The following is a 15,013-nucleotide window of genomic DNA, read 5'->3' as shown; positions in this document are numbered from 1 at the left end:
AATCTAACAATTAGGTACTTTTTCACTGGATATGTAAAAACAAACTTAACTCATTTGCCAGGAGGCAGGTGAAATGCAAGCAACATCCAAGTTATAATTATGTTATAAACAATAATGTGCAATTGTATAAATGAGGATGGACCAGAAAGGTAAGCAGGCATACCTCCTTAACTCTTCCTTCTCTTTCAGGAGATGCTCCAAATGATTCATGTATGAGGCCCCACGCTCAGTAAAAGCTTTAGAAAGCTGAAGCAAAAGTCCACGAAAAACATAAAAATATTTTTCAGAACACTGATGGCTATTAGACTTAACATCTACATTTCTTAGATGTTTATTCAAGAAAACACTTGAGTTAGAAAGACACGTCTGAAAAGCAATTACAAGTAGTCCTCAACTTATGACCACAACTGAGTCCAAATTTTCTATTGTTAAGTGAGACCTTGTTAAGTGAGTTTTGCCCCACTTTACGACCTTTCTTGTCACAGTTGTTAAATGAATTACTGTAGCTGTTGACACAGTTGTTATGCAGATTTGGTTCCCCACTAATTTTGCTTGTCAGATCACGAAAAGTGATTAAATGACCCTATGCAATGACAATTGCAGCTGTCCTAAATACATGCTAGCGTCCAAATTTTGATCTTGATTATAAGCAGCATCCACAAGGATGCTGCTTATAATCATAAACGTGAAAAATGGTCATAAGTCACTTTTTTCAATGTCGCTGTAATTTCAGTCACTAAATGAATGTTTGTAACTCAAGAAGTACCTGTATCTCAAATGTAATATGAGGAATATGAGAGGGAAAAAAACACGATCTCTTTAAAAAAATTGTTTGTCACAAGTCCTCTAATAGTATCCAACCTATTAACTGAAAAACAGTGACTGAGCTAATCACAAGTCAATATAGTTCTTTCTATGAGATACAAGTATAAAGTTTCAAAAGTTTCCACCACCAGCACAACCAAGAAACAATTTTCTGGCAAATATTACTTTGTACGTTCTGATATTTAAAACTACTCTAGTTTGAAAATATCTTCCCCTTTACAATGGCTTCCTAACATATACACAGTTGATTCAGTTTTAAAAAGACAGATGCTATCTTCATATTATAATGAGGGTTTTCTGGAATTTTTTTTCATGTAAAATTATACCAATGTTTTAAAATTTTAAAAAGTAAAGAAAGGCTGGGAGCTGTACCAGTAAAGAGTTGGTTTTCATGGGGATACTTGTGCCTATGATCATCGCAATAAATACTTTCTAACCAAAGACAATTACTTACAGAAGCGTTATGTGTTGCAGAAATTGTGCTTTCTATTTCATCCTCATGCATAGCTTCTTCTGACCTTTTTGCAGGTGGTCTGACACTTTGGAACAGTATTTTTTCAAGAGGGATGAGTGTCTCTTCTTCACTACTGTTCACGCTGCAATCAGACACTTCAGCATCACTATCAGAAATGCTCTTTAATTTTTGAATTAACTCATATGTTTCATTGTTAGATTTATTCAAGTTACATGAAGAATTAGGAATAGTGTCACAAGTATAATCTTCAAGTGTTGTCTCACTTGTTGTCTCAGACTCTCCCACAGAACATTTAAGTGGCTCAGCAATTTTTTTTGAAGGAACTGTAGAAGCATTATATCTTCTTGTTTCTAAATAAATAAGAGGAGTAGATGTCTGTAATTTCCTCTTGCTAGTATCTGAAATTTGGATTTTGTTGTTTTTACTTATAATGCATCTATATGATTTATTTTCATTTTCTTCAGCTTCAGATTTTTCTACTGAAATAGGCAAGTTACTGCTAGACAGATCTGTATCTGCTGGCTGGGAATTGTGAGCAGATATTCTGTGTTTTGAGTAATTAGTATTATGGGGAATTTGTGAACTACCATATTTGTGTTTATTTAGCTTCTGGACATACTGTACATTTTTCACATTTGTTTTTGATGAAATCCTTTTCCGTTTTCTAGGATGTTTATGGTTAGCTATTCCAAATGAAGTTGTAGCACTGGAATATGCTGTAGGACTGGGCTGGCTTTTTGTGACAATAGTTTTATCAGAGCTTAATCCTGAACAAAACACACTTTTTGAAGTTTGTGCTGAAGAAGACTCATCTGTAAAATGAAAATAAAATGATGATTATACTGTGTATTCTTGTCATTAACTATTCAAATGGTCAAAATAATAATGAAACTGATTATTCTCTACTGCACATACACACACACACACAATGCATACTGTTAAGCAGTATACATTTTGAAGCAATAAACCTCAGGAAATTAAATGTTGTAGGAACTGGGTACTGTAATTCCCTAACATAGTTCAATACTATTGTTATTAAATTAATAAATTATGAATGGCATGTCAAAAATGTTAAGCTATGAATAAAGTTCACAGCTCATGATTAAGGAAAAAATGTGAGAGATAAAAGAGTTACAAAACAATATCATTCAAGGTCAGAAGTTTGGATGATGTGGCATCCTTGGCGCTATCTAAGCTTGGTTGTTTACATGCTAATCCCTGAAGAGATTACCCAACTGAGTAAACAACAAGCTCAGACAGCACCAAAGCATAGTTCAACTCTGAGCTGCATATATTCTCTTCTATAAGTATGTAAGTTTCTGTTCTTTTAATGAGTAAGAAAAGAATAAAAACATCAAAAAATATAAGAAACTGATGAACTGATGAATATAAGTTTTAATCTATATTTTTTATACGGTAGGCCACACCTGGAGTCATCCCAAAGGAGTGAGATGGGCAGTTCAAAAATGTGATAAGTAAATATACTTGGGTTTATAAACGTAATTTTTTAAGCATTCATACAGTAGCATAAATAAATTTGGAGTTAGGATTTAAAATGACATCTTCACAAAAAATATAATTTTAAATATTTTTTGTCAGAAAAATAGGTAGTTTTTAAAATTATTACTTTTAGCAAGTTCAATCAGCTAGAGTTCATGGGGCAGTAAACAAGATAATAGCTTAAAAGTTATGTAAACAACTCTGAATTTTGGAGCTAAAAGGCATGCATGACGTTGAAGCTCTTGCTACAGAGAATCTTTCTTTTTAAATAATTAATCCTATGATATTTACTTCCAAATAATTATGTATAGAATTGTTTTGCAAATGGAATACAGATCTCAGTGACCTTCCATCAGTCATGGAATCTTTCTTGGTGGCTTGGGGCATCGGCAGCAGAAGACACTGTATTAACGTTGTTTCTCCATTCTCCAAGGCTAGTTCCAGTCAGTCTTAGAGGTCTCTGCTTTGTGGGGCTCCTCAGGGCTTCATCCTCTCCCTGCTCTTACTTAACATATACATGAAGTTTCTGGGTGAGGTTACTACGTTGATAATACCCAGTTTTACATTTCCACCATGGGCCAACCAAGCAATGCTGCCAAGAACCTTTCCAAGTGCCATAGCACAGTGGGGGGTTCTGAATGGGGGGACAAGAGACTTTGGCTTAACCCCAGCAAGACTGGATAGCTGTGGAATATAAAGCCCCTTCCCCCACTGGCTTCAGTGACTTGCTGTCTTTATTTGTGCCTGGCATATATTTTATGTGACTTTGAGGGACAGCAGTTGCAGATTTGACAGGCAATTTAAAGGTTCTCCAAAAAGCAGGTGGCAACTATGGGTGGGAGTGGGCAGCTTTGCATGGGTTCATCTTGTGCAATAATTGCATCCATACCCAAACCAAAAAAGCCCTACTCATGGTGACTCCTGTCTTAGTTATATTCCATCTGGATTTATGAAACATCTTAAATGGGGCTGCCATTGAAGAGCATTCAGAAGCTGCAGCTTGTACACAAACCTGCAGCTCAGGTGAGTTTTGACATTTCTTGCTACATTTATATACCCCTGCTGTTTAATGAACTGCACTAGCTTTCGGTAGCCATCTGAATATAATTCACGGTGATGGTTATCACCTATAAAGCCCTAGTTGTGGGACCACTGCTTGGCCCCGCAGATCTAAGCAGAGACAGCATATTCAGGTCCTTTCCATCAAACAATGCCATGCTATTGCAATCAGGAGTTGTCTTCTTTGTGGCAGCCCCCGCCCCATGGAAAACATCCCTCCCAAAACTGGATTGCTCTGACAGTGTTAAACTTTCTCAAGGCTTTGAAGACCTGGCTGTTACTCCTAGAAATTGGTGGTTAGGTGAGATCTGCTTCTCATGTGGATTTTTTTTGAGTTAGGGTTCCCCCCCTCCTTTAACTCCAGGTTTTGTGGATTACATATTGGTGCTCTAGTTATTTTAATTCTTATATGCTGCCCTGAGTCACTGTTGTAAAGGGTGGCCATATAATTTATTTGAATAATAGCTAAGGTATAATGAGCTAGAATAAATTTAAATTTTATGTTACATCATTTATTTTTCTGTTTGCACCTGAAGAAGATTCCAGTGAAGTTGAGCTTGAATTTTTCCTTAAAAAATCTTTGGTGCCCTTAAAATAAAAATATACAGAAAAAAAGTTTTAGAATATACAAGTAAGCTTTTACATAATATAGATTCTTTTCAGAATAGCAGACATTTCAGGATTAAACAGTACCGTTACTGCTTATTTGAAGCAGTTAAAATATCACCTGCAGAATCACAGCATCTTAGAAGAAGTAATACATTTACAACCAATAAACACTTACACAAATTCAAAGGCAGAAAAAAGCTTCAGTTTATAGCAAACCAATCAAGGTTAAGCAACTCTCTCCTGAGAAAATCATTACATTGTTTAGAATTTGTACTAAAGATAGTTTGGGTCACAACTGTTAATGTCACACAACACAGTAATGTAAAACCTAACTACATTATGGTTTAGTACAATTACAAACCTAATAAAACATTTAGAGCTTTTTTAACTTCTGGGTGAGGAAATGGCAGGCTAAGACAAAGGAGTGGAGACAACATTGTGACCAGCACTCAGACATTAAGCCAGACAAGGAAAAGCCAAAAGACCAGCCTCTTGGGCTCTAGAAGGTTGCTCCTCACAAGGAGACTGCAGAGTTCTTCTGGGGGATTTTTGACTTTTGAGAACCAGGAGCTGTAGAAGAAACAATGAGCTTCCAGCTGCAGCAGAGCATGCATTAAGACACTGGGTTAAACCCTCACTTTCTTAATCCAATTAGGATTATAATTATTTTAAAGTCAAAGAGAAAATGGCAGCCATTTCTGGACTGTGCCATGTGGCCAGGAACAAAGAAGCATGCTCTACTTCCTTAGCGTGAGCTCTGGAAAGTGGTCAAGGGCTTGAGTTAAGGACGTAGAGCAAGCTGTTCCATCCCTGATCTGTGGGGTGCGATCCTGGAATTAGTTGCTACTTTTGGAGTGCCCACAATTTAATATGGCTGCCCAAAACATGGTGGCTACTTCCATGTGGCCTAGGAACAGAGAAAATTGTCCTTTTTCCCTAATCCAAGTTCCTGAGATCTACAAAAGGTCAGGAAGTGTGGGGGCCCAACCTGGTGGGAAGAAGGCCCAAGGCCCGCAGGGACCCAGTGGCAGGGGAAAGGAAGGAAATAAGCAGGAAGGGATGCTGCAGCATTCCTACAGTCAATCATAAGGGTGAATGACTGCAGAGGCACTACAGTGGCCATAATTTTGGAACCAGATAGTAAGTAATTTTGAGGAAAGTGTCTGCTGTAACTCTGAACTAAGTGACCAGTTTCAGCCCTGGTAGTGCAGTGGTTCAAGTGCGATATGCAGGCAAAATTCTGCCCATAGCCTGGAGTTCAATCCTGACAGGGTTTACTCAGCCTTTTATCCTTATCCTTCCAAGGTTGGTAAAATGATGACCCAGATTGTCGGGGGCAATATGCGAATGCTACTTCTACACTGTAAACTACCCAGAGTGCTGTGAAGCACTATGAGCAGTATCTAAGCCTAAATGCTATCACTGTAAGTCAAAGACTACCTGCATTAATATGCTATGCAGTTACTCTCTAAATATACTTGAATAGAAAAAATAATTTCTAAAGATTTATTTTCAGAAACGGTGCAGTTTTTTTTTTTTACCTTCTCTTTGCTCTTTTTGCGAACGGTTCCTAATGATTTCGCAGATGAAGAACTGACTTGTGGCAACCGGGAATAGACTGTTTTTTGACACTGAGTGACATGACTCTGCTTCTTCAGACTGTTATTTCCTGAAGTGAAAGGCCATTTATTCAAGCTTGAACCAGTTGAGTCTAGGTCTTCATATTCTGCTTTATGTTGTCTACTACTATTATCCATTAAATGTGTTCTTGTCTGAACAGGATATTTCTCATTTCTTTCCAAATTTTTTGAATAAATAGGATCTTTTAATATGAAAGAACCATCAGGTAAGGCCTTAGATATGAACAGTCTCCGAACCACAGGTTTTGGATGATTAACACTATTTTCTGAACTGTTGTTTTTCTCTGACTTAGCCTTTTGGAATAAAGCATCAATTATTGGGCTTCTGCCTGATGGTGAGCAAGGCAATTTCTTCCTTCTATGTTGCTTTGAAGAAGATGTATTTTTTTTAACATGGCCTACACATGAATCTGTATGTCCAGCTCGTCCATTTCCTTTTTCTGGAGAGCACATCACAGTTCTATCTTCATTAATACATGTAAAAGAAATGAATAACAAATTAATCATACACATTTCTAGAATCTCATGGAGCATGTCATAATTGTCACATTCCAATGGCCAGTCTAAGTACCTGAATATTGATAATTACTGTGTTTTTCGATATATAAGATACACTTCCCCCCCCAAAAGGGGTGGAAATGTCTCTGTGTCTTATAGAGAGAACGTTACCAAAGGCCCGGCCACCCATCAGCCACCCCCCTTCGGCCTCTGCTTCCCAGCAATTTGCCTCCTAGCCACAAACAGCAAGGTCAGCTTCAGCACAGCCCAATTAGCACAAGCAGCTGATTGTCGACTGGAGCGGCCTCCCAACAACCAGTTGTTTCAGGCTGTAGGGATCGCCATCGCCTATTACCACCTTCACGCACCCCATTTTCGGCCTCCGTGCATCCCATTTTTGGCCCATTCCAATCCCTGCTGCCTGGAACGGGCTGAAAATGGGGTGTGTGGAGACCTAAAACGATCCCTGCAACCTGAAACAGCTGATCGTCGGGAGGCCAATCAGCTGCTTGTGCTAATCAGGCTATGCTGAAGCCGACTAGGCTGTTTGCTGCAAGGAGGCAAATTGCTGAGAGGCAGAGGTAGATTTTTTTTTCTTGTTTTCCTCCCCAAAAGCTAGGTGCGTCTTTTACTTCGGAGCGTCTTATAGTCCGAAAAATACGGTAAATAATTTTTTTAATATTTATTGAAATAGATATGTCTTTGGGTGAGATTATTTGAACAAAAGGTTAATGCTGCACTACCTACTAGATTTTTTAGAGGAATATCCTTTCCAAAACATTGTTTGGAATCTCTTTAGGTAAGATTAAACCTTTCCAAGAGAATCAAAAAAATGCAAGTAATGGGTTCTTGGGAGTCAAAAAATGTTGCTTGTCTATGGTGTAAGTCAGGGGTGTCAAATTCATGCTGTCACATCATGTGACATATCATGACTTTTTTTCCTTCACTAAACCGGGCATGGGCATGGCCAGTACGTGACGTATGATTTTGTTAATGTATATGACTTTTGGAGTTTGACAGTCCTGGTCTAAGTCATACAATTGAATTAGATTTCACAGCAAGAAATGTATCAGCTAGAAGAATACTCACTGCTCAGTAATACTAATAAATACTTTGCAGGTAAGAGAACCCAGCATTTCAACTGAATAGGAAAAACATAAGGGACACTGCTAACTATGTAGACCTATTTTCAGACAATGTATTTTCTCTTGTTATTTTGGATGGCAACATTCAATCAGCTTATGGTCAGTGACTAAAGATAAGGGCAGTTATTGATAATATTAAGAAATGTGGATCAAAGAAGAAATGCAATTTAGTAAATATTCCAATCTTGGCACAGCTATTCCTGTGTATTATTATTAGCAAGGTTTTTTTAGTTTCTTCAAGCTACTGAGATTTGGAAATTTAATTGCCTATATAACAGCATAATTCCATCCCAATTGTCAGCAGATCATTAAGGAAGAATAATAAAACTGTCGTTTGTTTTCACCAGTCCTCAGAAAACATGATCACAAAAGGGAATGGAACTTGTAGTTCCTGAGTGGAGAGAAGAAGCAGAAGAATCTACCAAACAGGGACTGCAATTACAGTAGTCCAAACCAAATACAGCACCCAAATACATCACAGCATCCAATGTGAAGGTTAAATCTGGAAAAATATTTAAGCTGGCTTCTTTCCAGTCCATTTTATGAGAGATATGCAGCCGAAGACTGCTCCTAAAATCTCTATGAATCAGTAAACACTTATCAACAAGCATAGAACATTATTCATGAAGTTCTGAGGTTCTCTTTTAGTCCTTCCATTGCCTAGCAAGAAGCATGGCACTATATATCATATTTTAATTTCATACTGTGCATTAAATCACATTTTGAAAGTCTGATTTTGTTAATGTATATGATTTTTCATTGGAGGACGACGTTATAAAACATTTTAACATACATTTATTTATATATAAATCAAATGTAAAGGCTACTCAACACAAAAAGCCACTGGTATCTAAATTAAAAGAAACATAGCTTACCTTTTTTGAGAGTTGGTTTGAAAAAGTCAGTAATACATTTGCTTCTATAATAAAACAAAAGAAACATAATAAAAACTCAGCAATGTTCCGAAAGGACATTTTAAAACAGTGATCAATAACTGTGGTCCGCAAGAAAATTTTGGGGGTCTGCAAAGAAATGTCCCCCCCAAAGCACTCCCCCACAAAGCAATTAATCAGGGGTGGGATTCTACCAGTTCGCACCTATTCGCTAGAACTGGTTGTTAACATTCTAAGCAGTTCAGAGAACCGGTTGGTAGAAGAAATTACTGGCCTAATCCTGTAAGGAAGGCAGAAAGGAAACATTCTGGTGTTGCTTACAGAAACTGCCTCTCCGTAAACCCTTACTACATTCTTGGCAGGACTAGACTTCCTGTCTCAGGAACTTATCTGGAGTTTTTTTTCCCCTTCCTTTGCTGGTACTTTGCTTGTGTGGAGTGACCATTCCAAGTTACAATGGCACTGAAAAACATGACTTATGAACATTTTTCACACTTACGTCTGTTGCAGCATCCCCAGTCATGAGGCCAGGAGGCCATGAAATGCATGCCTCGATGTGAGTGATATTGAGTTGGTCACGCCCAGTCAATAACATGACCACCAAGCCACGCCCACCCAGTCACATGACCACCAAGCCACGCCCACCATCTAAGCCACGCCCACAGAACCAGTTGTTTGAATCACACCCCTGCCATTCATCCAGGCTGCATGGGAACACGTAGCTCGCCTACCCACTGGCCCCCACCTTTTGGCCAAGCACAAGCCTTACCTTGAGTAGAGCCATGCGAACTAAAACTGACAGGGGAGGGAAATCCGCCCCGGGGTGGCTTGCTGATGTGGGTGGGAAAGTTGGTCCCATATCCCAAAGCTGGCCCTTTGGTGATCCCTGAACAGCTCCTCCAGTCCATGGCAGGCGGGTGCAAACTGGGTGGAGGAACAGCTGCCCCGGGATGGCCAAAGGGCCAGTTCTGTGACTACTACAGCTCTGGAATATGGGACCGACTTTCCCACCAACGTCAGCAGCCACCATCAGTCAAAATTCATATTAGTGGTCTTTATAAACATATTAGTGGTCTCTATAAATCCTATAAACCTCGTCAATATCATTGCAAACCTCCTGTTTGGTTTTCTGAAGACCTGCTGTTATCAAATCCATCATTATTGATCGTTAAGTCTTCCTTTCTATCCTCAATGACGTTTTGAAATCTGAGGAAAAATGCTACTTTCTCCAATTCCATGTGAACCACCAAATCCCGGAGTTCACAATACAGCACTTTCCAGTTCTGTTTTGATTCATCTAATTTTTTCCCACCACATCCATTCTCGTCTCTATTGTAATTAGTTTTTGTTCATTCTTTGCCATTACCTCTTGCATCGTTCCAATTTTGTTGTACAAATTCTTTATTTATTTTCTCAAGCGATTATAAGATAACAGGTATAAGTATAAACATGTTATGAATACATGAAATGGATACATATAAGAAAAAAAAGAAACAATAGGACAGGGAGGATAGGCATGTTGGTGTGCTTATGCACGCCCCCTACAGACCTCTGAGGAAAGGGGTGAGGTCAACAGTAGACATTCTAAGGTTAAAGTTTTTGGGGTTTGGGGAAGAAACCACAGAGTCAGGTAGAGTATTCCAGACATTGACCACTCTGTTCCTGAAGTCGTATTTCCTGCAATCAAGTTTGGTGCCATTAACCTTGAGTTTGTATCTATTGTGTGCTCTTGTATTGTTACGGTTGAAGCATTCATTGACACGTAGGACATTACAATATATAATTTTATGTACTATACTTAGATTGGACTGAAGGCGGCATAGTTCTAGGTTGTCTAGGTCTAGAATTTCAAGTTTGGTGGCATATGGTATTTTGCAACAAGTAGAGGAGTGGAGAACTCTTCTTGTGAAATATTTCTGGACTTTCTCAACTGTATTACTATCAGATTTATAATGCGGGCTCCAGACTGATGAGCTATATTCAAGTATTGGTCTAGCAAATGTTTTTAATTCATTTTGTTAAATGAATTAAAGATTCTGTATATCATTTTTCACTCCACCTATTTTGCTTTTCATTTCTGTTTTCATATCTTCATGGTTCCTCGCTATCAATTCGTGGGTCTTCACCATCATCTCTTGCATCATAATGTTCTCTGTACCATCTGTAGTATTAGAGCAGAGCTTGGCTTTTCTACTAATAGCATCACATCTATGGCCCTCTGTCCCAAGGGAGAGGATATCGTTGCTGTTCCTTTCTTTCCTGTTTTTACTGTTGTAGTTGTCGTTGCCATTTTTACTACCTGTAGAAGGATTCTCCAATCCACCATTAAATGTCACCGTTAGGATTATTTCTTCACACCTTTTTTATTAGTTCAAAAAATAATGTCTTTCCTCGGTAATATTTATTTTGGTATATATGTTGCTAGTTATTCTTCTTCTATTTTATGCACTCTGGATCAGACCTAAATTCTATTCTTTGTATATTTAAAGATTTAAATATTAATTGCAAATAATTACTAATCAAAAGTCAATAGTCCTATACACTTAGTTAATTAATACAGATGTCAGGATACACAGTTCATTATATATAAAACTTATACAATACTTAGATATTCTTTAAATCAGTAAATGTACAGCCATCTGGTCTCTTTTTATAGTTTAAATATATAGTACTTTTAAGTAGATACAAAGAAAGAAAGCAAAAAAAAGATATTTAACATTAATTGGAAGAAGGGTAGAGGAGAACAATGCAGTACTATTTCATACATTATACAACCTCTTTTCCTTCAATCATTCGGTCATTCAATTGTTGTTCAATATTCAATATTGTAACAATTATATATCTATCAAAGGTATATTTTACCAGTATTGTTTAAATAGTTTCCACAGTCTTTTTATTCTTTAGTCCGTCAGTTTCTTGTCTCAAGATATCTTCTTTCAAAAGTGCAGTCACAGCCTTTTTCCTTCCCCTTCTGTCTTCAAGTTATGCTGTGCCTTCCACACCCCACGCGAACTTAATTCCAATAGTCTTTTCACCCAATAATCCCAAATAAATCATATTTTCCCTCCTTTCACTGTTGTGATTGTCTATAAGTGTTTGGAGAGTTTTTCAGCTTTTTTCCTCCAATCTATCAAAATGTCCTCTCTTAAACATGGACCGTCAGTAATTATTTTCCTCTTCTTTGCTTCTCCACTGTTCCAATTGTTCATGGTCACTTTTTTTCCCCTGCTGCTCACATAGATATTATAGTTCTACAATCCGTACATAAAATCAAAAAATAGAATCTACTGTCTCGCCTTTCTTCCCCTCAACTTTCCCGGTTCCATTACTCAGCAAACAGCTCTGTCCCTTAGTCCAGGGAACTAAGGACTAACTGTTACTTACTGTTAATTTTGCCACTTGTTAACACCACCCACAGTTCAAAACCTCACCCTTCTTCTCTGGTCATCCGATGCTCTGGGAATCTTCCTTAATCATGCTTTCCCACCGCTCAGCTTACTGTTTGTCACTTTTTGCTTCCTCTTTAAACAGCTGGACTGCCATGTCTCTGGTTCCGATCATCACGATCTCCCTCTTCTGCTGCCGGTTTCCAGGGGTTTCTTCTTCTAGTCTCTGGGATCGCGGCATTTCCCTGAGACCTCGGCGTCTTCCCCTTTTTCCTGTCGACCCCTCCAGGGTCCGACATGCTCCTACGAGCCACCAGGCATAGAATTTCGGATTTTTCAGAGCAGCGATCCGCTCCTCTGCTCCGCTTCGACATGTCACCTCAACTGGAAGTCCCCCCCAGCTCCGTTTTTACTGGCAGAGGCACCACGGGCCAGTCCTTTACTGTTTCCAGAGCGGATCTGTAGGCCAGATCTAAGCACCCCGTGAGCCGCATCTGTGTTTGACACCCCTGTCATAGAGATTGCTATAGAGATTAAAACATTATCATGCCTACAAGCATTTTACATACATGGATAGCAGATACTATGAAGGGGAATCCCCTTTTTGGTAATAATGCATCATTCTTGTAATATTTTAGTTTTTGAAGATTGGGGATCTTTTTGAATGCTGCACAATCCCCATTTGTAGACATATTTTGCTTATTTTTTTTCAAAAAGCAACAAATGCCAGACTAGCCTTTTGCAACAAATTACTCCAATGCTTGCTGCTGATAGTTTTTTTAATTAAAAAAACTGGATTCAACATGGAAGTAACTGGAACATACAACTATAATACATCCAACCTACCACCTTACTGAATTCACACAACTTACTAAGTTAAAACCAAACATAACACTTTCTGGAAACAGGTAGAAAGGCTGGAATGACAAGTACTATAATACATTACAGATTCTAACTAAATTTGAAACTCTACATAGCAATAGCTGCTGTAAGTTTCTACTTTGCTTCTGGACACTTTAGGATTGAACGTGTGTCACCTACACCATGCATATTTCCCATTCTATACTGAAAATTAAACTGACATAAACTCTATTAATTACAACCTATCTCATCAAATGGCTTAAATGCTACACTAATTTTTATTACAAGAAGATATTCTAATTACCATTAATAGTTTAATTTAGGATATATCCCAGACTAGTGGTTTCCTAGCTGCTTGACATTTAAGGGATCCTGACCAACCCTATTAAGACTTAGCTCATCTATATAATAATTCTCTGAGATTAAAATGACTTTCAGTCCTCTCCTTATTGGTTATATTTCCTTCAAATATTAAGTAATGCTAATTAAGTACTTGCAAGTCATTCCATGTCAACAGTGCCAAAATTCTACCATCAAAGTTATACCAAAAGTTGGATGGCTACGTCCAGGGGTTTTACCTCCCATTAGTATACTTTTTATCATAGCAGAATATCCATTATGGTAAGATTTGCTCTGAATCTGTTAAAAAAAAACCTCTGAAACTAACCTGGGAAACTCTCCTCATTGATCATTGATCATGCCAACTATTTGCACGCATTTTCCTTCTACCCTTATTTCAGCATCTAGCTTTCCCAGACATCCTGTTCATATCTCAGTCAATTATAAAGCATTATAAAATATTAAGCTTGCCTTTCAGAATATCATCAGATATTGGGCAATTTTCAGGTTAGTTACATAATGTGAAAAAGATTCCTTTTCTCCTCTGAAACCTAGAAAATATTTCATATAATCTCAAGGCAAGCCAAAGAGAGGAAAAACAATATTCTTGCAGGAGAAGAGCTGCATCTTCTTCTCCAGAGTCCATTTTCTTTCTGTACTACATAGTGAGAAGTGGAACTTCTTCTGAACTATTTATAGTACAAAAGAATTCTGAACACCACCCAAAAGTAAATATTGCACTTTCCCCCCTTTATGGTAACATTGCTTGCTCTTCTTTCATATGGCGACCATAGTATGTGCAAACTTCTGGGGCCACATACTAGCAGTGCCTACTTTCAGTTGCCACCCATTGCTGGTATTCAACATCCAATGTATCCATTTGTTCCCCCAGAAGTGGTTTCTCCTCAGAGAAAGAGCCATTCCTTGCAAGCATTAGCCCAAATGGAAGAGCCCAGAAAGACTTTATCCCTCTTCTCCCCAACCCCAAATTCTTTAAGGATTCGAACGTCTTATTCCGTCAGATCACATGAAAAGATATTAAGACAGGCAATTCCTACACGACGTTTTTTCTTCAGATGTTTTCTACGAGTCGCTCCAGGACCCAGCTTAAGAGGAATTTGCTCCACTTTTATCCGGCTGCACGGAACATCCACCCGCCGAACAACGCGTTCCCTTCCCCGAGCGCGGCATCAACACCCTCCCATCAAGTCTTGGAAACGCGGCTGACCCTTCCGCTTCCCAAGTCCCTGGCGGGATAGTTAAGGGGAGCACTCACTCCCAGGTACCTGGTATCCGCAGCCCCGCGGTCCACCGACGGGCGATGCTGGCTGGGAGAACACGCAGAAACGCTAAGTTCCGTGTAGCTGCCGCTTCCACTGCAGTTCTGGGTCATGTTTCCAAATACAGCCGCCCGCTCCGAGGCTGACCGGAGAAAGAGTTTCCGGGCTTTCGCATTTCCATTGCACAACACCATGGGCGAAATGGGGGGGGGGAGGGGCAGAGGGGGCGTGGTGTTCCCGAGGCGGCACCGGAATTGGTCCACCTCAGAGATGGGCGCTCCAGTCCACGTGCCGACCTCGAGGAATAGAAAAACAGCGGAAGCCGGAGCGCTCTTCGGATTGGTTGCTACGCCGAGCCAACTTCGAACTCTGCCTCTTTACGTAGCTCCGGCTTTGGCTTTCACGGGGCGTTTCTAGGGTGTGAGAGTGGGAAAGGGTTGAAATAGGAGAAGTTGGCGCTTTCCGGTGGCTGCGCTTCTCTCATAGGCTGGCGCAAGAGCGCG

The 15,013-nt window shown here is 39.1% G+C and overlaps 1 protein-coding gene across 3 annotated transcripts in view; it reads right to left on the bottom strand.

Moving 5' to 3' along the window:
- SLF2 (SMC5/6 complex localization factor 2) overlaps positions 1-14,729 on the bottom strand; it is a 30,909-nt gene extending 16,180 nt beyond the window's left edge. The window contains exons 1-6 of one of the 3 annotated variants that reach the window (XM_026704678.2): positions 14,517-14,729; positions 8,627-8,670; positions 6,010-6,572; positions 4,390-4,447; positions 1,280-2,112; positions 164-246 (exon numbers count right to left, since the gene is read on the bottom strand). In XM_026704678.2, coding sequence (XP_026560463.1) covers positions 164-246; positions 1,280-2,112; positions 4,390-4,447; positions 6,010-6,572; positions 8,627-8,670; positions 14,517-14,704 — 1,769 coding nt within the window. In that variant the 5' untranslated portion in view covers positions 14,705-14,729. Of the gene's footprint in view, positions 1-163; positions 258-1,279; positions 2,113-4,389; positions 4,448-6,009; positions 6,573-8,626; positions 8,671-14,516 lie in introns of all 3 variants that reach the window. The other 2 variants (XM_087932819.1, XM_087932820.1) reach the window with 2 other exon arrangements.
- Between the last annotated feature and the right edge of the window lie 284 nt (positions 14,730-15,013).

This window comes from Pseudonaja textilis, chromosome 4 (assembly GCF_049901715.1).
Source record: "Pseudonaja textilis isolate UNSWEBS1 chromosome 4, rPseTex1.2, whole genome shotgun sequence".
Classification (NCBI taxonomy): domain Eukaryota; kingdom Metazoa; phylum Chordata; class Lepidosauria; order Squamata; family Elapidae; genus Pseudonaja; species Pseudonaja textilis.
This window is presented reverse-complemented; position numbering and strand designations above follow the sequence as displayed.